Here is a 24,523-nt window from a genome sequence, read left to right on the forward strand (position 1 = left end):
GCCACTCTGAGAGGCTCTTTTTATACCCAATCATGTTCCCAATTGACCTAATAAGTTGAAAATTGGTCTTCCAGCTGTTCCTTTTATGTACATTTAACTTTTCCGTCCTCTTATTGCTACCTGTCCCAACTTTTTTTGGAATGTGTAGCTCTCATGAAATCCAAATTTTTTCGCATGACATTTCAAAATGTCTCACTTTCAACATTTAATATGTTATCTATATTCTATTGTGAATGAAATATAAGTTTATGCGATTTGTTAATTATTTCATTTCTTTTTTACTCACAATTTCTACAGTGTGCCAACTTTTTTGGAAACTGGTTTGTATAGCATTTTATATATATATACAGTATATATATATATATATATATATATATATATATATATATATAAATGCATGACCCTGGACCACAAAACCAGTGTACATTTTTCAAAATTGAGATTTATACATCATCTGAAAGCTGAATAGATAAGCTTTTATGTATGGTTTATTAGGATCAGACGATATTTGGCTGAGGTACAACGATTTGAAAATCTGGAAGCTTGAAGGTGCAAAAAATAAAAATGAATCTAAATACTGTTAAAATCACCTTTGAATTTGTCCAAATGAATTCTTAGCAATGCATATTACTAAAAAAAAATTAGGTTTTGATATATTAACACTAGGAAATTTACAAAATATCTTCATTGAACATGATCCTTTCTTAATATCCTAATGATATTTGTATAAAAAGTAAAATCTATAATGTTTTTTTTTTTTTTTTTTTTTTTTTTTGGCTATTGCTAAAACTATACCCCAGCATCTTAAGACCAGTTTTGTGCTCCAGGGTCACACACACAAACACACAGTACGTAAGATAAACCCCAAGAAGACATCATTTCACAGAATAGAACCTAAGCAAATAAAGTGTAGTGATATTAATAAAAACAGTATTCTTCCACCAAACAATGTAGTTCCTCAGAAACAGTTGTGGTTACAACAAAGTGGTTGCCGAGCAACACACAGAAGTAAACAAAGGTGTATGTTTGTAGAGTCATTTACAACAGCATCGAACACAGCTCAACCAATCAGAATCAAGGACCGGAGCTATCTGTTTTATAATAGAATATTGAAACCAGTAAAATTTCTGTAAAAATGCAAAAGTAATTTTAACATATTACATAAATATTGCACAATCTTGCCTGGGGCAGAGTACATTTTGATTGTGACTCCTGATTCCTCAGTGAATGCAGACTTGGGTAATTCTCTCTCAGGACTGAATGGTTCTGCGCACATTAGAGAGGCTTGAAACAAACAACAGAGAAACAGTTAACACACATGCAGAGGTTCAGCTAACAACACGATAAAATCTCCTGCTTTCCTGGGTTTGTGCTCCGTTTCAATAGGTTAATATCAATACTTGTCATTTAAAATCATTTTATAATGATTCGTGTTTAAGCAAAATGATTGCACTATCTTTGCTGATTCATAATTATAAATGAAAAGCAGCCGTTTATGCTTTAATACACTTCAGGTTAATTAAACACGGGGCAGCTGCTCTGGGTCTCCAGGGTGTGATCTCTGCTGCAGGCGGCGGGTCTCTCTCGGCCTTCCTGATCTCAGTGGATAAAATGACGGGTGCGGAGGAGAACAAACAAATGAGCTGGCGCGCTTCACAACAGAGCTGTTTTCTTTTCCTTATTGCTGGGGAAAACATATTTTTCATCTAATTAATATTTGGCTTTCAGGTTCTTTTTTCACGTCTCAGACTGAGCAGTGATGATCGGTAGATCTGGAGCTCTTTGTTCAGTGCTGTAGAGTCACTTTGGGGCGCGCAGATTTGGGTGGGTTATGAGGACAGGGAGGCAGGCGCTCATCCTCAGGATTTCTTGAGGTGTGTTGGTCGGGATGGCGGTGGTGGAGATGGCCGAAGCTCTTGGGTTGGAGGCTCTGCGGGGACAGAGCGCTGATGCTCTGAAGCCTGTTTCCAGAATGGTGCGGGTGTTCATCAGCTCCACACACTCGGGTGAGGTTTAGTCCCTTTACCTTTGTTTTTTGCTGGAATAAAATGTTTTGCTTTGTATTCATAGGTCATGGAAAACCTGTAAATGTAGGGAATTTTGAATCAAATTGAAATTAATTTGAAATGAACAATCTTAAAAATAAAATGAATGGTGATTTCTATAGTGATTTTCTAGTTGTGCTTGGTTCTAAAAAGTTTTTCAATTTGTGTGCAGTCTCTTTGAAATACACAAAAAAAAAAAGAAAAAAAAAAAAAGTTTATCGCGTAATAACAAGTGATGGGAAAATCATGGAAATGCATTAGTGTGGAATATATGTCACCATAATCTGCAATGTTTCTAAATTGATCTTTATTTAGTGGAGGAAGGCAGAATTAGGGTCACACTTTAGTTCGGGGAACAATTATGAACTTCAGTAAACTCTTAATTTGTTGCTTATTAATAGTAAGGTAGTTTTAGGTATGGATTAAGGGATCTAAATGCAGATTAACGCATTATTATTGCTTTATTAGTATTAATAAACAGCCACCATGCTAGTAATATGCATGTTAATAAGCAGCTAGTTAAAAGTGAGAATTTGTCTGTAAAATAAATTAGTTTGTACTAATATTGAAATATTAGAATGAGGTGGTCAGGTATTTTCTATAATAATGCAAAAGCACACAAAAGACTGCTGTATTAGGCAATCAGTTTTCAAAACAGTGCTCTTGGTTTTGAGATAAACATAATCGTGTTATAAGATAATTTACATTATTACAAATCACAAAACGAACTCCTTAGGGACCTGACATTAATACATTTAATTTATTTGACAGACATGAAAAATGAGAGGAATGCATTTTGGGAGAAGGCCTATTCTGAGTTGCAGGCACACTGTCAAAGTTTGGGTCTCGTCTTTGAGGTGAGTGATGAAAATATATTAAAAAGGTAAAAACTGTTAAAATTACATTGTATTTTTATTTATTGGCCATAACCACTGTTCAAAAAGCAGCCTTTTTTTGCAGTTAGTGGATTTCAGATGCGGAGTGCATGACATCTTCACATCTGATCACTTGACAACTGAACTGTGCATCAAAGAAATCGAGTCCTGTCAGAGAATATCAGATGGCCCAACTTTTATCGTACGTTTCATCAGCAACCTAATTTTATCCACATCTTTTGGACATTGGTTCTCTGAGCGTAAGTGTAATTCTGTATCTATGTTTATCTTGTCAGGCTCTGCTCGGTAATCAGTACGGCCATCGCTGCATCCCACGCCTCATACCAGAGACGGAGTTTGAGTTGTTGCTTTCAAAACTCCATAAAGATTCAGACAGTTTAAAGCTCCTTAACCAATGGTTCTCCAAAGACAGTAACTCAGTCCCACCCACATATGTCCTCCAGCCAATCACAGCTCACTATCCTCATTACAATGACAGGGGCTCTGAGAGCGGACAGTTGCGTGATAATGACGTCATATCCTGGAATGTGACGGAGTCACGACTGCTGCAGGCGCTCCGCACTGCTGCCCAACAGGCCGAGAGAGAAGGGTACATCAGTGTTGACCAAAAGCGCAAGTTTTTTAAATCTGGTGAGAGACTTCTATGAATATGGTGCAAAATAAGGCACAGATATTTTTTTTCTCATTCCAAACCTGTATGATTTTTGTTTATTTTAACTCTGCCTATACGGCAAAAGTCAGTGGATTCTACAAGAGCACAGGACCCCATTGATATTCTCTGTATAACCAGGCGGCAAGGAAGTCGACCGGAAGTTGAAGTCGGCCGGGTGCCGCCATCTTGTAGCAGAACTTCACTTGCGTTAGCATCCCATTGACCTCCCGTCACTTTGACAGCGAATAACTTTACATCTGAGGCGTTTAAAGACTCCATTTGTCCATTATTTATTTCTAAAGATACACGACGATGTATAAAGGGCTCCATTACCTTCTATGTTACATTATGGCCCCGTAGAAACAGTTTTTGTAAAAATAGGCTAACGATTGCGTCATAACCACTCGTCTCTCTGTCGCATTACCGTACAGACAGGAGGAGAAGCTCGCAGGCAATTAAATTAATATGGCACACTGGAATTACAGTTTAAAATACTATACACAATAATTAATCAATACTTACTCCTGCTCACTCACGCCAAAGAACTCCCCGCTCAAGCTCGCCGTCTCTGCAAGATTAAAGATGACAGTTTGCACGCACAGCTACTAGATTTACATCTGTCAGACAGGTTGCTGATGTCATCAAGCTTAGTTTGCGTCAGAAACAGAAGTGCTAAAAAACGCTAAAAATGGGCTTCACTTGTCTCAATTGAGTTCCAATGGGGTCGCTGTGTTCATTTCTTTTACTGTCTATGTGTATAACCGAGTGTGCTGCATACATCCTGAAAAGTGGGACGAAACGTGTTATTTTTCCCACTGGTGGCTGAATGCTGTACAGCACATAAACTCCACCCTCTCATCTAAACAAATTGGATGTGGGACTTTAAACTGCGGCTCCACCTGATCACTACTGCAAGAACAGTGACTGGTGTAATGCATTGCTAAGTAATTAATAACTGTTTTATTAATTTTACTATTACTATTTTTTATATTTTATTAATTTCTACTATTTTATTAATTTTCACTTGAAAAAGTAGGGGATTACTTGTAATTGTAATTAAATGAATGCAAAATTAAATTAAAAACTGAATGAACTATGAAGCAATTCTATATAAAACAATAGTGGATTCAACATCTAATGTTAAAATGGATGTTTTTAATGTAACCTCCCTTTAAATACTTTGGTCAGTTCAAGAATCATTTATGCAGTTTTATTTATTTTAAAGAATTAAAATAGTAGTTTCATGTCTATCTTTTATGCCACTGACTTTAAAAAAAAAATAAACAACAAAAAGGCATATCACTTTTGTATTATAGTGTTTCAGTTTCCCTTTATTTCATGTTGTTTACAATTTTTACAACATTATTACCAACCGTGTTTGCCTAAGTACATTTCAGTTTTTGTGATTTTGTGTATGTATATATTTATTCTTTTTTTGCTAGGAATAAATATTAACCAAACATCTAAACATTTAGTCAAGATTTGAAAGAAAAGTCAATGAGATTATTTACATTTCCTCTTGCCATGTTCCAGCCAAATGATTTTACTTCTCGTTAGTTAGAATTATAATTGTTTGCTGTTTTTAAGAAAATCATATAGTAAAGGGTTGTAAAATGTGGGACATGAGTCCTGTCTTAGTTTTTCCTTATATTTGAATGATTATCATGCTTTTTGTGTGTATTTCATAGTCTTAGAGTATGAGATGGAGCACGGCTTTCTCCAGACCCGAAAGGATGCATCAGCGGTGCTGTTTTTCCGCGAACTTCCACGACTCAGCAAAAGAGACTGCAAGAAAAACTTTGCAAAGTTTCTTCTGGACGTCACAGCCGATGGCTTGCTGGACACTGAAGCCCGCGAGCTCTTGGCCGATCTGAAGCAGCGTATCTGCAACACAGGTCGCCTCCAGCCCCTCAGCATGGAGCTCACCAAAGGAGCGATGGACCCGAGCCGCAAAGACCACAAGGAGTACCTGGGAAAACTGTGTGAGCAGGTGACATCCCAAATGAAGGAACTGATCAGCAGGAATGCTCTGCAAACTTCAGGAACTTGCAGCACTTTAGATCCAGGATGGTCTTGGTTGAAACAGGAGATCTACCATCACGCCATGCTGAGCGAGGAGAAGTGCTCTGTGTTTAAAGGAAGGGACAGCATTCTGGGAAAGATCAGCATTGCCATGTGGGAGTCCACTAATGCTTGCCATGAACCCCTTCTGGTTCATGGACCTTCAGGGGTTGGTAAAACAGCTCTGCTTTGCAAACTGGCACAGGAAATGCGAGCCGTTGTTGACCATCGGGGAGTTGTGGTGCTGAGGCTGCTGGGAACATCTCCGCTCAGCTCGGATGTTGACTCTGTTCTCAGAGGTGTTTGTCTTCAAGTGTGTGGAGCTTTAGGGTTGCAGTTCCCCTATCCACATATTGCCAACGTGCATGAAGAGCTAGTTCGTTTTTTCCATTCGATGCTGGAAGACGTGTCAAAACAAGGAGACACACTCCTACTCATCCTGGACTCCCTGGACCAGCTTTTAGAGGCAAACAAACCTCATAAACTAGACTGGATACCTAAAGTGATCCCTCCCAATGTGCAGCTTGTACTCTCCATTTCTGACGACTGTGTTGAGAAATGGCAATCTTTGGTTCCAGCAGAACAAAACGTCTTTAATGTGGAACTTCTCACGGATGATCAAGGGAAAGACATTATTGGCGGATACATGAGTGCAGCTGGACGCAAGCTGACCTCAGAACAGTTAGACACCATCTTAAACCGCTTCCAGCAAAGCAGAAGCCCTTTGCATCTGAAACTCATGCTAAACTCTGCCAAACAGTGGTCCTCCTGCACCTCCATGTCTAATGTTCACCTGGGCATCTCTGCGCAGGAAGTGATGACACAGTTTGTGGAGTCACTTGAGGAGAATCATGGGAAGAAGCTAGTTAGTCATGCGCTGTGCTTCATCCTGTTATCAAGGTAAGTCATATCTTGCTATGTTGGTTTTAGGAGTTTTCTAACATGTTAACTTTTTAATGACAGCTTATGAGGATGCTTTGGTAATTAAGTATAAAGAAGTCTTTATACTGCCAAGCTTTGCCACATCAAAATTGCATGTAAAAAGTGTACGGTGCATAAAAGATTAGCAAAGCTAACCCTGTATAAATGTATATCGTTTTACAGTTGAATTAATTAATTTGAATCATTTAATGGACCTTGGTGGTAGAGCCCTACATTTCCCAGCATACTCTTATTTAATCAATACATTAGACAGATTCATGGTATTTATGTTAACATAGGCTATTTTTGTTTTTTTAATTGTCATATATATTTAATTTCTTTATTTATTTATTTTTCAGTTAAATGTTGAAGTATTAAAAACACACACACCAAATGTCCTCTAGTTAAAAGGTATATAAATCAGACAAAATATGTTTTATTTAAACCTAGTGTGCACTAGTTCTGCTTGTTTTTGTGATGGGTATGTGTAGGGGCAGGTATGGAAGCCCGTTTCTGCCACTGAATAAAAAGTAAAACAAGGTAATTGCAACTTTATCTTACAATTCTGACTTTTTTTCCCCCTCAGAATTGCGAGTTTATATCTTGCAGTTATTCCGAGTTATTAACTCATAATTGCTAGTTATAAAGTCAGAATTGTGAGTTTTTCTCACAATTGCAAGTTCATGTCTCGCAGTTCTGACATTTTTTCTCAGAATTGTTACTTTCGGAATATAAACTCACAGTTCCGTGAAAAAAAAAAAAAACTTGTATAACTCAGATTTAAAAAAAGTCAGAATTGTGAGATAAAATGTCGCAATTACCTTTTATTTTTTTATTTAGTGGCGGTGACGGGCTTCTATAGGTAGTGGCTGCATTATGTATCATTAGCCACATATAAAATTTATATTAAAATGAATGGAAAGTCTATGTAATGTCCTCACTAAGAGTGTTATTGTTCGGCTAATGAAACTTATCACTAATAATGTGCTTGTTTTAATTTCTTAAAATTCAATAGCATTATTTTTCTTTCATTACAATTCAAATTCCAGTGCAACATCATGTGGGTGTAGCCAATTCTATTCAAACTCGCTTTCATATTCAAATTCATATTCCATTGGAAGGTAGCCAATTCTTAAATTCTGAATTTTGAGTTGCCATAGCTAATGTGTTTAAGTAGCCTCTGTGCCATGTTAAAAGTGCTTTTCGTGGCTATATTTGCCACTTCAGACATTTCAGAAACTAGCCTTCACGTGTCCACCACGCATCGCAATGAACATATAAGTTTCTAAATGTATTTATTTGTTTTTTATATTTATTCAGAAGTGGTCTATCAGAGGCAGAGTTACAGGATGTCTTGTCATTAGATAATGACGTTCTGGCTGAAATGTATAAGTACTGGCTTCCTCCAAGCCACACACTCCTGCGCTTCCCAAGACTTCACTGGTCCCGTCTCCGTCATGACCTGACAGCTCATCTGACGGAGAGATGGGAGGGTGGGGTTATTCTGCTGGGTTTCACCCACAGGTAAAGGTTTGCTCAGACCTTTCGGTTACCACTGATGTGTTCAGAATTTTCCCAGCAGTCAAACAACATATCAGGGAAAGCACAATGCCTTTTTTATATCAGCCTTTGATTTTCTTAGGCAGTTCGCAGAGCTGGTAAGGAAGAGATATTTATCACGCGAGATGAAAACAGACATGCACGCGATCCTAGCCGAATACTTCTTAGGACAGTGGAGTCGGGGGCAGCTCAGGCCAATCATTCTGCCCTCACTGAGTACGCTGCTCAATGCTGACAGAAAGGTATTGTTCAAGATCACAAAATCAGCACTATGTCAAATATGCTTTAGATGCTAAGTAACCTGTGTTTTTAATGGTAAAACATGCTGTTTTTTTCAAGGTACCACCCCAGCCCTTGTGGTTCACTGAAGAAGTCGCCAATATGCGGAAGCTTCATGAACTGCCCTATCATCTCGCTCATGCGGGAAAATGGGAGGAGCTTCGCCAGTCAGTGCTCGGTGAGGCTTAGATGGGATTCTATTGGACATTCTCATTCTCCGCTGTCTATGTGTTTATAAACATAACTACTGTATATAAGCATGTACGACATGTATAAACAAATATATAAAAACATGAACGTGCATTTACTCTCACAGGCAGTCTGGACTGGTTATGTTGTAAAACTCTGCAGTGTGGCGTGAGCTGTGTTATTCAGGACCTGTCGCTTTGCACTGACCTCACAGACTGTCCTGAGATACAGATGCTGAAAGAGACATTTCTGCTTCTTAAGCCCTCGTTAGTTTTTAGCGACGGTCGTGTAGGTAAGTGTATTGACCAGTAACATGTACTTAATAAAGCAAATGTAAATAAGATTACATAAAAGTTAAAGGGGTCATCGGATGCTTCATGCACTTTTACAAATTGTTTGAACTGAAATGTGTGTAGGCAGTGTGTGTACATAACCAGGGGTGCACATAATTTTTTCAGCCTGGCTTTCAGAAGAGAACCTGGAGATTTGATTTGGTCCTCACACTGCATATAGCGCGACCCATTAAATGCCACTATAAAATGAATTAATAATAGTTATAATATTATTACATTTTATTAATTTATTTTTTTTTTATTAAATAATAGTAAATAAACTAAATAATAGTGTGTGATAATATTATAAAAAAGTCGTAGTTTTAAATACAAATGCATTTATTTTATAGTAAATAAACTTAAAAATAAAATGCTAATATTTACTACTACTTTGTTTGTTTGCCTCTTTAAGAAGAATCGCTTTAGGTATTCCCCAATTTTAAGTCGCTTTCGAAAAAGCGTCTAAAAATAAATAAACAAAAGCGTTTTAAAACTTAAAATCAGCATGCTTTTATTTTGGCGGGTTGAAGGCAAGTAAGTATACGCGCTTCCGGATTTACTGCTGCCGATTAAAGAACGTCAGTGGATGAATACATAGACAGTAAAATAATAAAAAATAGCCTAGATTCATGCTTTAAAATAAAACTTATATAGTACAATTTCTGATCTAAAATGGTAATGGTGCATTAACTGCTGTCAACCTTGTCGGTACGCAAATGCGCTGTCACAACATATTTATATTACGCATTTGTTATTTTGGTCGCACATGCAGACCTGCGGACCACTTATGTGCACCCCTGTACATAACCATCCTATAATGATAAAAATCCTTTTTTTTTTTTTATCTCATTAAATCATTTACGCTTTCTCAAATCGAGCTGATCTCAGATGCCTGTCTTTGTGACGTCACACTGACAGGCCCCTCCCATGATAGTTTACTTTAGACCCACCCTGAATGAGCTGTCATCAGTCCACCATTGTTTCACCACTGGAGAAGATGTAGACAAGAATGACTCCTAAGCGATCGAGGTGTTCTGTTGTTGGATGTATTAATGAACATAGCAGTCGTCATTTACTTCTGACATCTGAACCCACTGAAGACGCAATGGATTATGTTTGTTTTTGAAGGGAATGTGCTCCCGATCTACATAAATGCATCTATGTTCGCGCAAATCATTTGTGATCCAGCTTCAACAACAGAAAAAGTATCACCTTTCCTAACAATGTGCTAATTAGCAAGTTTCACGCTGAATGCGGCTAAAGTAAACAGTCCCTCAGAGAGCGCTCAGGAAGAGAGGGGCGGGGTCAGCAGAGCTCATTAACATTTAAAGGAACATGCTACAAAATGGCTTGCTCTGAAAATAGCTGTTTTTGAGAGGTTGTTGTACACTAACATTGAGAAATTGTAACCAAACTATGTTACAGACTTTTCATTACGACCCTAAAAAATCATATCAACTTTTGGAAACTGGGCATCCGATGACCCCTTTAAGACATAGAAATAGACTGAAAAAAAATTCCCTTTAAACATTGTTAACAATTCAATAAATCTGCTGCAATATAACTAGAATCTTTCAGTATTTGTATTTATTTATTAACTGAACCAATTCTTCTGTCTCTCGCTTCTATAAGATCCCTCACTTTTGGTCACAGAGATCTTTGCCAGGCTGCAGGGCCTCGCTGATCTCTACCCCTCCGTGATTGGTCAGCTGTGTTCTCAATGCGTGGACTGGTTTGGTTCCTGTACTGACCCAGTGCTTGTGCCCAAATGCAGCTTCTTTCAGGCCCCTGGGGGCCCACTGAAGAGCACACTCACGGGGTTCATGAAAGGTGACCCAAATGAGCTCAGTATTGGTTTTATTAAAGATTTTAGAGTAAAAACCCCTCAACACACAGTGGGCCTCATTCATGAAACATTCGTAAATTCTTAGTAATTAATGCGTAAAATGGACCTTCCTGAAAACTCTCCTCTGGATTCACAAATACTTCGTAAAGGTCAGATCTGAGTTAAATGTGTGTATGTTAATGAATCCAATCATTCGTAAAAAGGGCACGCATGCATGCCCCTTCACAATTAACATATTCCCCCCAGCTATGCAAATTGCGTATCTAGGAATGTTGTGGAATCCTTTGGACTCAAATCTCAGGTTTGGCAAGTTGTATTGCATACATGCATAAGAGACTAATAGGCTATATGCCAAACTATATATGAATGCATGACCACACAAAAGTTTTTGGCCAGCTGACATAATGCATGGTGCTCTTCTGAAAACGACCAGCATGGTGCTTGAGAGAGCTTTGGCGACACTGCATTTTTATGGAGTGAGGCATTGTTTGCTATGATTTGGAATATTCACGGCAGTAACATTACGAGTATCTCATTTTGAAGAATATTACTGAATATAAAAATGCAGTAACCAGCAATATTAACTTCTCCATCATTGTGTTGTACAAGTATGATGGTTGGTCAGTGTAGTGTTTGTCCCGCCCCTCCTCCATTGTGATTGGACAGCTGTGTAAAAAGGGATAGTGATGTCAAAGAGTTAAAAAACGACAGGGCAAATAAACTCATTAAATATTGTTATAATACATAGTTCATAAAAATGTAGTGTCATCAGTTTTTCTAAATGAATACAGAACGTTTTAATGTTTTATGCACCATTTACGCATGGTAGTACGGTAGGTGTGAATTTCAAACATGTTCAAAATCTGAACTTTTTCATGAATCAGAAAATTTATGTCAGAATAACTACGAATTATTTACACAAAAATTAGTTTTGCTCATGTTTGATGAATGAGGCCCATTCTTTTGCTGATCTGCTCAATTAACTCCACATCATTGCGTTTTCTCATTGCGTTTGACCTTTCAAGGGGTGAAGTCCGTGGTGCTGTGCTCAAAGAGAGAGCTGCTGGTGGCAGGTTCAGAGGATGGACTGATTATAGTCTGGAGTCTAAACCATCTCCAGACTCTTCACACTCTTTCTGGGCACAAGGGTAGGTTCTCAACAATATAGTTTCGGAAGTAAAAACTCCATTAATTTTCTTCACAGTGAAATTGATTTAAAACAATAACTGATAACCCTTTAAAGACAGGCTCTGAGGTTGCTACCTAATTTTATGTGCTTTTCTTGAACCCACCTGCTCAGATTAGTATAACTTACTTTTAAAATATCAAGCGCAAGGTTGGGGGTTCGATTCCCTGGGAACACATGATAGGTAAAAATTGATAGCCTGAATGCACTGTAAGTCGGTTTGGATAAAAGTGTCTGCTAAATGCATACATTTAATAAAATTTAAATGTAAAATATTCATGTTTATTAGTGGTGAAGCCTACATTACCCATGATGCTGTACTGAAAATTCCACCAATCAGAGTTGCCGCAAGTAAAGCACTCCAAAAGAGATATTTAGCTCCGCCCACTCCCATGAAGCTCTGAGAATTACATAATTGAGTCGGTCTCTGTATGCACTCAAAATACTTAAATAATCAGTATTGTGCCTTTGTCTTTTTGTCAGGTTTAAATTATAGCTTTTTGCTTCAATTAAAAGTTTGTGATGCTGTGATTGACCTCTAATACTTCCAGAACTAGCACTGCTGAAAGTGTGGAATTTTTTTTTTTCATTCTGCTGGCTAGTCAGCCACGTAATTCATATTGTTTTTTTTTAGCGATACATCTTTATATTTTTTTTATCTATATTTATGTATTTTTATTACATTTTGATTATTCTTTACAAAATGTAGTTAATTTATTTACTTTTTTTCTTCTTCTAATAGAACAAAATAGTCCTGGTGTAAGATGAGACAAACAGTCCCCAATGAGACAGTGATCCCACGCTCCCTTAAGAGTGCTCACTTCAGTTCCCTCGTAGTTCCCTCAAACAACGTTGCTATGTAACAAAAAGAGCACTCTGCTATGGGAAGTGTGTAGTTATATGGTGTTTCACATTACATTGTTGATTGCAGCATGAATTCTAGCATGCTCTAATGATCAATCAGAATTCAGGACCGGTGCTATCCCTTTTATTGTGGTGTGTGTGTATATACATATCAAGTCAGAAGTCAGTAAGAGCTTTATAAGTACATTCATAGTTAGACAAACATCTTGCTCGCCAATTTTCAAATAGCTTCTATGTGCCTATTAGAAACTTAAGTCAAAATGTATATGGGAATATAAAGACTTATGTTTCTCTTTCTCCGTGTAGCCGGGGTGCTCTCCCTGAAGCTGATGGACAAAACCAGTCACTGTCTGTCTACTGGACTCGATGGCACACTAAGAAAATGGTGTCTGATAAGTGGACAACAGCTTTTCTGTATCACTGATGCCGTGTCTGTCCAAACACACAGCCCTACACACGTTCACATGAATGAAGAAAGGAAGATTGTCATAACCAACCCAAGCAGCCTAGTATGAAATACTTTCATTTGACATTTTTTTAATTAAAGAAACAGTTCATGATAAAATGAAAATTGTCATTATTCACCACCCCCTCTTATCGTACCAATCCAGGAGCCAGGTGTGTAAACGTAGCCACAATGCTGAGGCTGCTAGCCAAGGAGTTTAATTTTTCAGATTCAGATTTCCATTTTTGCATCCCTTTGATCTTTGAGGTAGCTGTGCAGAATGCTGTTGGTTGATATTTTCTCTGCCATCCTTTCCCATACAGGTTAAAGCTTGGCACTTGGACACTGCCGAGCCCCTGTATGAGCTGACAGCAGGGGTTTGTTCTGTTCTTGGTGTTGTGGGGGATGCTGTAGCATGCATATGCAGTGAGGGGGCGCTCTGTTTTTATGACGTATCCACTGGCATGCAACATTCCCAGACCCCTCTACCCCGCTCTGCTGGACATCACAATCTCACCTGCTCCCTGACACTCTCCAAATACTCCAAGATACTCATTGCTTTTGGGGAAGGTCGTCTCCATTCGGTATGTATCTTGTTTCAATAAAGACCAAGCAAAAGCATTTCAGCTTTATTGGAAGGTGTTTGTGTGTGTGTGCAGGTATGGAGTCACAGTATTGAGTCTGTGGTTGATCTTCCCTCTCCAGCTTTGTTCCTCAGAACATCTGAGGATGAAAAACTGCTGTTTGCAGGTGCTTTAACATGAGTCCTTGTCTGATTATCTTTTCTCATTTATTCATTACTGTTGAAGTGTGAGTCACTAACACTTTTCAGGAAATCAAGATATGAATGGCTTACCTCAAATATTAGACATCACAGCATTAATTAAATAGCACTTTCCATGAAAAGGGTGGAAAATAAGGCTTGTAATAAAAAAAAAAAAAAACTTATTTAGCAAATATATATTTCCTTATTTAGGAAATATAGCTATTTCCCATAGCAATTTTTTTTATTATTATTCATTAATTATTCTTGGAATATTTTGGTGAGAGTGCTTAATATCTGTGTTTCAATGATTGACGCTAAAGGGGTCATATGATGCGATTTCAGGTTTTCTTTGGAGTGTTACAAGCTTTTCATAAATAGATAAGATCTATGTCACGATGTGGGAAGATTTGCATAACACCGTCCAAATGTTTAAGCAAAGAAAGGAGGAGTAACTTTTTTTTCTTGCTGTAGCATTAATGCTGCCGCTACAGTGTCGTTGAGACACTGTTTCATTGTGAAAGCAAAACTACTTTGTTGCTTATACACCATGCATATGAACGTACTGTACATATATTCAGGCATTGATCAGGCATTTAAAACAGCTACCGCCTTGGTCTTTAGGGGACCCGATTTGTAGGGGGGATTTCTCATGACACTGGCTGTTTTGACTCGTAGCTTGTAAGTACGTTTTCATATTTAAAAAAAAAAAGACCTCTGATGCTTCAAACGATTTTGAGCAGTGTAGAGTAACGCTTGTTGTTTGCTGTTTCTCTGATCACAAATGCAGACAAATGGTTTTATGTTTACACGGCACGATACGCAATGCATAAAAATACAATATAAGTCATTGTAAACATTAAATATGTCCCAACTTGATGCAACAAATGCCTCATTTGTAATTGGTTTTATTGTTTTTGTCTCGACGCACCGGGACATGGCATCATAATATGGTGAGGTGTGTAACATTTCCATCAGACGCCTGAAGTATTCGTCCAATCACAAAAAATGGGTAGCTGGCCAATCAGAGCACACCTCGGTTTTCAGAATGATGAGCTTTGTAAAAATCGACGTGTTTCAGAAAGGCGGGGCATGGAGGAGCAACAATAATGTACATAATGTGGAAAATAATGTTTTTTAAACCTTAAACTGCATAAACGCATTGCATTACACTAAATACACAAAATAATGTTCTTATTAGCAACATCATATGACCCTTTGAAACATGCTAGTTTTTGGCTGACTGTATTTATTTTGTTAAATAAGATTTCATCTACAACACTACATTTCATCTACATTTGTAAAACGTTTGATTGTGTTGAATTCTTTTTTTTATTCCACTTTTTTCTTGTTGAAGGATGTGACAGAACATTGTGTGTGTTCCTGGTGACGCTAACTTCAATGCAAAGGGTTCTGGATCTTCAGCATGACGCATCAGTCTTATGTGCCGTCTCAATCAGTGAAGGTAGTGAAATCATCACAAGTGCCCAGGATCGGATTGTACGGGTCAGTTTAATCCCTTTCTTCCCATAGAGTTTCATCTCACTGCCATTGTCCTGAAAGGAAGTTGATCATCTTGTGCTCTTCAAAGGTGTGGAGCGTCACCACAGGAGCCCTGCTGGACTGGATCGGTGTGATGGATTCTGCTGTGTCCTCTTTGGCAGTCCATCAGCGTACTATTATCTCTGCCTCCGTGATTGCCAACCAGCTCAAAGTATGGCAGCTCGACTACAACACCAAGAACAGGAGCAAGTCTTTCATCCCAGCATACTACCCTCTAGTGGCCCTGTCGAAAGACGGTGACACAGTATTCTATGTGAAAGAGGGAAATAAAACACAGGTTTTCACCTGGAGCTCCTCGGAAGGTGAAACATGTAATAAGAAGATACTGTTTTTCTTTGCTGTATTTATGTGTGCGATATCTTTAGCATATGAATCTAAAATCGAATCTGCAAAAGTTCTCGAGCCAAAGTTGTTCATGTGTCTCACAGGTCTGTGGTCTGACAGTATGGACGTTTCCTCAGAAGTGTGCTGTATGGAATTAGCCCAGCAGAAACGTCTACTCTTCTGTGGACTGCGGACGGGTACCATCCTTATTTACCCACTAGACTTTGCCCAAGAAACCTTGTGCCTACCACCTCCAGAAAGCCTACCAATGGTACGCAGCATGGCCATCAGCCCGCGGGAGGACAGAATGGCTGTGGCATATGAGGATTTGGTTTGTCTCTTTGAGATTACATCGAGAGACAGTTTCCCCTGTGTGGACGGCCCGTTTGAGAGGTACTCCCTGTGCCTGCTGCATTCCCCTATCTCTGCCATGGCTCTGCTGTCTGACTGCAGGCTGCTCTATGGGACATTTGGTGGGGAAGTGGTGATCTACGACTTTAAGAGCGCCACGGCAGCCGAGCTGGATCATCACGGCGCAGCCATAACCTGTATCACTTTGAGCAACTGGGATGCACAAGCATTGATTGGCTCTCAAGACTGCGTTCAGAAGTTGTGGAATCTGAGTCCCGTCTTGCTGAATCACACCATGGAGTACAAGGTGAGGGTTTGCAGGTTGCTATAATTGATTGAGTTTTTTATAGAGTTTGTTGCTGGCATGTTTTTAAACTAGTCAAGTCAAGTCAAGTCACCTTTATTTATATAGCGCTTTAAACAAAATACATTGCGTCAAAGCACTGAACAACATTCATTAGGAAAACAGTGTGTCAATAATGCAAAATGATAAAGGCAGTTCATCATTGAATTCAGTGATGTCACCTCTGTTCAGTTTAAATAGTGTCTGTGCATATATTTGCAATCAAGTCAACGATATCGCTGTAGATGAAGTGACCCCATCTAACAACATGATATCCAAATGAGCATATCCAATGGGGTTTTGACCACTTCTTTAGCTGGTCAGGCTGGTTGTAACTCCAGCTAAAACAAGCTGAACAACAGCTTACCCTGTTTAAACCAGCTAAGACCAGCCAACTAGCCTAGGCTGGTTTTAGTTGTTTTTATTATTGGTAACAATTAAAAAAGTTTGTAGTTAGCATGTTTTCTAAGCTAACTCTCAAATACTTGATAAATTGCCTGAGGTTAAATCTGTTTTGGCTCAGTTCACAACTAATTTTAAGTTATTGTTAGCATGTTGCTAAACTAACAACTCGAATGGATTACTTAAACATACCAATTAAGATTTATTTATTTTAAACTCAATCATGTTGCAAAAACCTTGGACCAGTGAACTCATTAAGAAGTAATTCTTCTAAATTTCCATCAGTGTGCTCTGCGTTTGGAGAAAGCCTACGTATTATAACGTGTCAACAAACAACCATTGTGTGATATTAATAGTGCATGTGTTGTCTTGTTCCATCTTCAAGGGTTTTTATTTTGAAGGTGTCCTCTGTGCTGTCTTCTCCATAAATGATAAATATGTCTTCACTGGATCCCTGGACAAAACCATCAAAGTCTGGGATGTCTGTAGTGGTGAGAACTGTCCGCTGTTGTGCACGACACCTACTTGTTTAGACCGAATCATTCTGTGGAAGAATTGCTAATAATTTGCTAATAATGTCTTTCATGTCTGATTTATTTGCTTGACTTTGGTGATTTCACTACAGGTTGTTTGCTGTACGTCCAGTTTGTCTATTCTCCAGTCATAAAGATGATGCCACACAAGGATGGATTTGTTGCCGTGTCCCAGCATGGCTCTTTCATCAAGGAAGGTTTCCGCTGTCCAGACACCCTTAAACCTGGATACAACCCCCTCCGGGTCTTTAGAGCACATTACCGAGTAACCTCTCGGGAGAAAAGCCTGAACGCTCCTCACACCGTGATCAACGAGCTCCCAGATTACAACCCTGCTCAGTTCAATTTCATCGGCATTGGTTTGATGAAAAGCAAAACATCCAACACGTGTGTTCTCCTCTAAATGTGTTCTAGGTTGCAAATCTCTTACCCTTACCTCTTACTATTTGGCACACTGTTCTCCTTATGAATGTTGTGCAGTTGCTTTGACACAATGTATTTTTTATAAAGGGCTATATAAATAAAGGTGACTTGACTTGACCTGTGTACAGAATTAGGCTATACACTAGGAAATCATCTGTGTAATTACATAATAAGTACGTAATAATAATAACGGAGTAATATATATATATATATATATATATATATATATATATATATATATATATATATATATATATATATATATATATATATATATATATAAATATATATAATAAACAATCCAATAATTTGCTATTTATTCATTTTATAGTAATTTAATCAACATTGCAAGTGTTAAAAGTAAAGCAGTGTGTAAGGCAGCAGGTTCCAGAATATATTTTATTAACATTACAGATAATAATATAAACAGAGAGGCACTGGAAAAATGTAGTTTTTAATGTTAGTACGGAACTTAATCACAGCTTTTGCTTTAGTAACTCACAGAACAATGAAGAATAATAATCACATTCTTTGCATCTAATTTGTAACATGTTATAACTGGGTATTTCGATCGCCTGCACATGGTGAAGTGTGAGCGTTTAAAACCAGGCAAGTCTTTCTGTTGAAGCAAAGGGTTTCGGTCCTGTTACATTTCCTCTTCTTCTGTTTGCATGTGTATTGAATGAACCTACAGTACATTTCAGTTATGATCTATGAGAGATAATATTTCTAGTGGCTCATTGTTGGTTTTACTGTGGTATATGTACTTTGGGTGGCTTTATTTATTTAATTTTTTTTCACTAAATAAAACAATTGAGTTGAAATGCTTACATGAATTTGCTGTACTTGACAATTAAGGGCAGAACCTGAATCCATGTTATCCTGAATGTGAGACTGTTCCAAGAAACATTAATTAATATAAGGATGCAGGACTTACCTTTCGTACCAACAGGTTCGCATGGTTATTGACACTTATGTTTAATATTTCTTTATTTTAGTTATCTTTAATGTGTTTTATTGTAAAGGTTTTTTTTTTTTTTTTTTTATCACAAATGTTAGATCACACATAGAGAATGGGAATCTAAGTCACGCCAGGTTGGATTCCGCCATGTTTTAGCTTTTAGGTTAGTTTTTAAAACTGAACACTTGTAATAATTGTAATGATATTTATTTGTGAAATAATCTATTTATGCACACACACACACACACACACATATATATATATATATTATTTTACCTTTTTTTTGTACAAGATCAATAACATTTTCCAAGTTCTGACAGCAAACAGTCCCCTTCATCATCAGCTTCTCTGTCCTCTCTTGAACCTATTAACAAATATTGAAAGTAGTAATTTTAAACCACATAATTTATCCAAGACAGGATTTGGTCTAAAGTTTGTTCCTGTACCTCTTTGAATTATTTACCTTTTCAGAGAACAAAATGTATTTATTTATTTATTTTTTTGCTTTTATAATACTGATCTGGTAGGGGTAATATAGTATTATGTAATACACAAACATTATTTCTTATTCATAGTTAAGTGTTTGCAAACTTCTTTCATAACGAGATAAATGAATATGGTAAATGTTGAATAAATACCTCATAGCTCAATAGCTCAGTTTATTTATTGTGTTATTTGGAAGGTTTGTTCTCTATTATAGATCAGTGTCCCAAACCTCATCATATGAATAATCACGTCAACAAATTCCGAGGTTGTCCGGTTGCCAGATCTTATATGAAACGCATCCTTCTCACACAATCGAGGCAGACAAATATCAACAGATTTGTCCCTTCAACTTGGCAACCTAAAACAGCGGGAAGTAAGGGATCACTGGTAGAAATGGGACGAGAGGAGACGACTCAGGTGGTGCTCCGGTGAAAGAAACAAATATATATGCAAGTTGAGGTATAGCGCTACTTCAAAAGGCTGTGGTTTAATTGATTAGTTGGAAGTTGGAAAGCGCCGGTTTGTTTACTACGGTTAACGGGGGAATGGCTATTCCTGGCGAAAAGCGAAAGAATAAAGAATTTGCATTTTTCAATAAGCCCTTCTGCTTTTTGTTTTAGTCCAAAGCCAAACTCGAGCTATTTATTTATAAACTATTTATAAGCAGAAACACGCAGTTTGATATATAGCCTTAGGCTACACGCAGTTAAAATAATTGTTTGATAATAATTGGGTAAATTAATATAATAAATGAATTATTATTTTTTTTATATTGTAATATAATAATTGTGATACTTCCCGCACCGACCCCAAGTATGTACAGACATTGATTATTTGCAAGCATGTTAGTTGTAAACACATAAACGATAATCAAATTAAAGTTAACTAGAGTGGCCTAAATGAATTTTAGTTGAATTTAAAGCGCCAGATCATTGCCCTCCTCTCTGATATCCTCCCGCAGACACAGATCTGACAGTAAGCGGATTGAGTCTGTTCAGTCAGCGAAACTAGCCGAGACACTCATGCTAGCGTTCATACACCTGTGTCTAACTGACTGCAGAACGCTACTCTTTCCTCTTGAGCCACGATGCTGGCCATATTTACAAAGATCAAAGACCGCGTCGAGGCTTTTTTGAACGAGAAGAATATAGTCACTGACTGTCTTAATACAATCGAAGAAAAAACAGGCATCAAGAAACGTTATTTAGCGCTAGGTAAGTCCTCATTTTATACAAAGCACGCTTCATGTTCTGCATATAGTTGTTGTTTCCAAACGAAAGTACCCGTATATATGCATTTATCAAGTCAGTCGAAGCTGCGTCATACAGTATTGTTGGCATGTGGAATAAATTATACGTATCAAAAAAAATTATACATAGACAAAAAAAACAAAAAAAAAAACATTTTCTTCATGAAAAGAACAGAAAAGTGAAATGAAGGAGCTGAAATGCAGGAATAATTTTCTGAATAATAAAGTTCCTCAGAAGGAGATCTGGTCTGACGTCACTCAAGATTACTGCATTTGAGGCTTCATCCACAAACAGTTACCATGATGGCTACACACACTTACATACACACTACTGTTCTAAAGTTTGGGGACAGCATTTATTATTATTATTTTTTTTTGGAGAAATTAATATTTTTACTCAGCCAAAATGAAATGATTTTCATTAAAAATGTTAGATTATCTTTTCAAATAAATCTTATTATGGTAGGCTATTATATAGCTAAATATTAACACATTCTATTATAGAACTTTCTATTTATCAAATCATTTCGAAAAAATTAACACATTTCCACAAAAATATTAAGCAGTACAGAAATGTTTCTCAAGCAGCAAATCATATTAGCATGATTTCTGAAGGATGATGAGACACTGGAGACTGGAGATGAATGCTGAATGATGGAAATTCAGCTTTGCATCACAGGAATAAATTAGATTTGACAGATTTCAGTTGATTCAGAAGGATATTATGATTCTCTCCCATCAGGTGCTGTTGGTGTGACCGGAGCGTATCTATTATTTGGATACGGCGCTTCTCTACTCTGTAATCTGATTGGTTTTGTTTATCCTGCATATTACTCGTGAGTTATGTGCTTTTAAGGTTTTTCACAATTCAGCAGTTGCCATAACCTACACTGAATCTTTATTATAAAGTGTATTTTTTTGGTTGCAGTAACTTGGTATCTTTCATATTTTGTTCTGTTGAAATGTTTTAGTATCAAAGCCATAGAAAGTCCTGATAAGGAGGATGACACTCAATGGCTGACGTACTGGGTAATCTACAGCTTCTTCAGCGTGGGGGAATTCTTCGCTGACATCTTTCTCCACTGGTTTCCTCTCTACTATGTCTGTAAGGTAGAACAAGGCCATGCTTTCTCTGACTGATATATGATTTAAAAGGATCAATTATTACAAAAATTACAAAAGCCTGTAACAAAATCACTCAAACCTAATGAATGCAAATATTTAATGTATATAATAGTATATATATAATACTAAAATAAAACATGTATCTGTGTTTTTGTGCTTTTTTTTATTAGTTTAAATTTTGTTTAATTTTATACTTTGAATATTCATGTTTTTAAAATGTTTAAATACAAATATGATTTTGTAAAATGTGAAATATTTTATGAAATATCCTTAGACTCTAAAATGTAAACTTTAGAAAAATACATAATTTAAAGCTACACTATGCAACTTTTCCATGTTCAAAATTACAAAATGTAACCCTCCCGTAAAGTGCAAATTTCAAATTGTCAAATTGAACCCAAATATTTAAATATATGAGTAAATATCTCAGACTTACATTGTCATTTATTTTTTATTTACTTACACTTTACTTTAAATATTTTCTTTTAGGACAAAACATTATTTATTTATTTTTTATATATATATATTTTATTTATTTATTTTAATTGCTTTAAAAACTATAAAAACAAACAACAACAAAAAACATTGTCCTCTAAATTAGTCACATTATCCATACATTTCTCTAACAGCTCACTCAAAGTGTATCTTGCAGTCTTTTTATTTATTTATTTTTTTGACAGATAATTACTTTTTTTTTTTTTTGTGGGGACATTTAGTTTGTCCCCATGAGGAAAACAGATTATTTAGTTTGTTTGTTTGTTTTTTGTAAATGTAAAAATGCAGAAATATAAATTATATTAAGCCCAGACATCACCAATTGGCCCAAATGTGCACAGGCATTTAAAAAAAATTTTAACACAAGATGTGGATGTTTATGAATTCACATTTAGCAAAAGACATAAAGACTCAAGGATTAAAAATATGATTAGCAAAGTTGCTTTGGGGTCAATTTGAGCCCCAGAAATCACAGGAGTTCATTATAAAACCATGTTCCAAACTGCTTTTTTACTTTAGCCTAAACCACCGTGGTAAGACACATAATATTTATTCACATTTAAGAGTTATTGAAACAAATCTAATAGGAAAATGTATGATTTCATCATTTGTCTGTGCATGTTGCGTCACTATATGCAGTAGAAGTAAACTGAAGCCACAACAACCGAAACTCGAATCGAAAAGAGGTAGTTTGGCAGAAAATGGAAAGCGAGAGTACCCACAATAAAACTAAATAAGGTTTGATAAACGTGTAACTCTCTGCCGCTGTAGTCTCTTAACCTTAGTATGGACAACTCTCTGGTGCTCAATGTTAGTGATGAACTCTCACACCAGATAACCTTTCCTTCACTCCCTTGTCCTTCTGTGTGTGTGTGTGTGTGTGTGTGTGTGTGTGTGTGTGTGTGCGTGTGTGTGTGTGTGTTCTGGTGTTCAGTGCTTGTTTCTGCTGTGGTGCATGGCTCCGGTCTCCTGGAACGGTTCTCAGGTTCTCTACAGGTTTGTGGTGCGCCCATTTTTCCTGAAGCATGAAGCCAGAGTGGACGAGATCAGCGGGAAGGCCATGTCAGCAGCTGAGCACGTCACCAGAGAGGGTATGCAACATAAGAGCTGTTTCAAAACACCAATCTTTCTTCTTCTTCCTCTTTTTTTTTTTTTTTTTTTGCCAGTACACCTTGATAATCACATAACTAAACAGTCTGAAGATAAGAAGATGTTAAAAGTTTAAAGCAAGTAGACAAATACCAAGCTGAAGGTTATATTCCAAATATAGGGAATGAGAAACACATACATTAATATTTATTTTAGATTTTTTTGAACAAGCATTTCAAGCAACAAGCAACTGTTAATGAAGAACTGTGCACAACTTAGTTTGAGTTCCAGTTTAAGCGTGAAACGAGTCCTGGCTTATTTGTCTAGGGGAATGTAAATGTTCAAATATTTGTTGTCATCTGTTTAATTTGGCACTTGTCCTGTCGATCACTCTCTCTGTTGCAGTTCTTCACACTCTGGTGAGAAACCGGGCTGTTGGCCCCGCTGAGCCTGAAGCCAAAAGACTGCCCAGTTCTGCTTCTGTATGTCATCATATTGCTAATAAACCCACATTTGATAAGTCATACGGTTTTTTATTCTTTTGCTTCCTCCAAATGAATCAATCTCTCTGTGCTGTCTCATCTTGCATGCGACTGACTGCAGACTGAACCCACTGTTGATTAAATGGTATGTTTTCAATCTATGTTCATGTGTGAATGAGGTGGGAGGTATTTGTTTTAATGAATATGTTAAAAACAATATGTATTTTCTTTTATCTACATGTAGGTGGCTAAAGTGATCTGAGCAAGAGATGCAGCATCATGTTGAAGACAGTCTTCACAATTTCAATAAACTTTTATAGCCAACATTTTAAAAGAACTCATTTTTCTCATGGACCACTGACATCATCAGCTTAAATCCTAAAACTGAATGAAATATATCCAACTGTTGAGTTTTCAGATGAATATACACATAAAGGTGACTTGACTTTAAAAAAGTTAACTTGCCAAATGTGCAATAGAAACCACTTTCATTTTTCTAAGATACACAAAAGTCATTATGTGATATATTGTGAAATTCTGAATTAATAATAGAAAAAAGTAAATTATATTTTTAAATTTTAACTATTATAAATTATAGGACATTTATCAAATTGAAGTATGCAGAAAATTATCAGCTTATTAATCAGCTGTAAAACCT

General features: G+C 36.9%; 2 protein-coding genes across 2 annotated transcripts; both read left to right on the plus strand.

Annotated features, from left to right (window-relative positions):
• Positions 1-1,645: 1,645 nt before the first annotated feature.
• On the plus strand, positions 1,646-18,187 carry nwd1 (NACHT and WD repeat domain containing 1). Its single transcript, XM_052610588.1, has 19 exons — positions 1,646-2,006; positions 2,817-2,902; positions 3,006-3,122; positions 3,217-3,571; positions 5,282-6,554; positions 7,896-8,099; positions 8,218-8,377; positions 8,475-8,592; positions 8,731-8,895; positions 10,568-10,765; positions 11,807-11,929; positions 13,138-13,340; positions 13,600-13,860; positions 13,936-14,026; positions 15,397-15,545; positions 15,631-15,904; positions 16,031-16,584; positions 17,408-17,513; positions 17,648-18,187. The coding sequence occupies exons 1-19, from the start codon at positions 1,889-1,891 to the stop codon at positions 17,956-17,958; spliced, it is 4,866 nt and encodes a 1,621-aa protein (XP_052466548.1). The 5' UTR covers positions 1,646-1,888; the 3' UTR covers positions 17,959-18,187.
• A 2,062-nt stretch (positions 18,188-20,249) lies between these two features.
• On the plus strand, positions 20,250-24,189 carry reep6 (receptor accessory protein 6). The gene is made up of 7 exons (XM_052610335.1): positions 20,250-20,639; positions 21,417-21,510; positions 21,646-21,784; positions 23,229-23,385; positions 23,789-23,865; positions 23,987-24,010; positions 24,110-24,189. Exons 1-6 carry the CDS (start codon positions 20,513-20,515, stop codon positions 24,005-24,007), a joined length of 615 nt encoding a protein of 204 aa, XP_052466295.1. The 5' UTR covers positions 20,250-20,512; the 3' UTR covers positions 24,008-24,010; positions 24,110-24,189.
• Positions 24,190-24,523: the final 334 nt, after the last annotated feature.

The sequence above is a fragment of the Carassius gibelio genome, chromosome A11 (assembly GCF_023724105.1).
Source record: "Carassius gibelio isolate Cgi1373 ecotype wild population from Czech Republic chromosome A11, carGib1.2-hapl.c, whole genome shotgun sequence".
NCBI lineage: Eukaryota > Metazoa > Chordata > Actinopteri > Cypriniformes > Cyprinidae > Carassius > Carassius gibelio.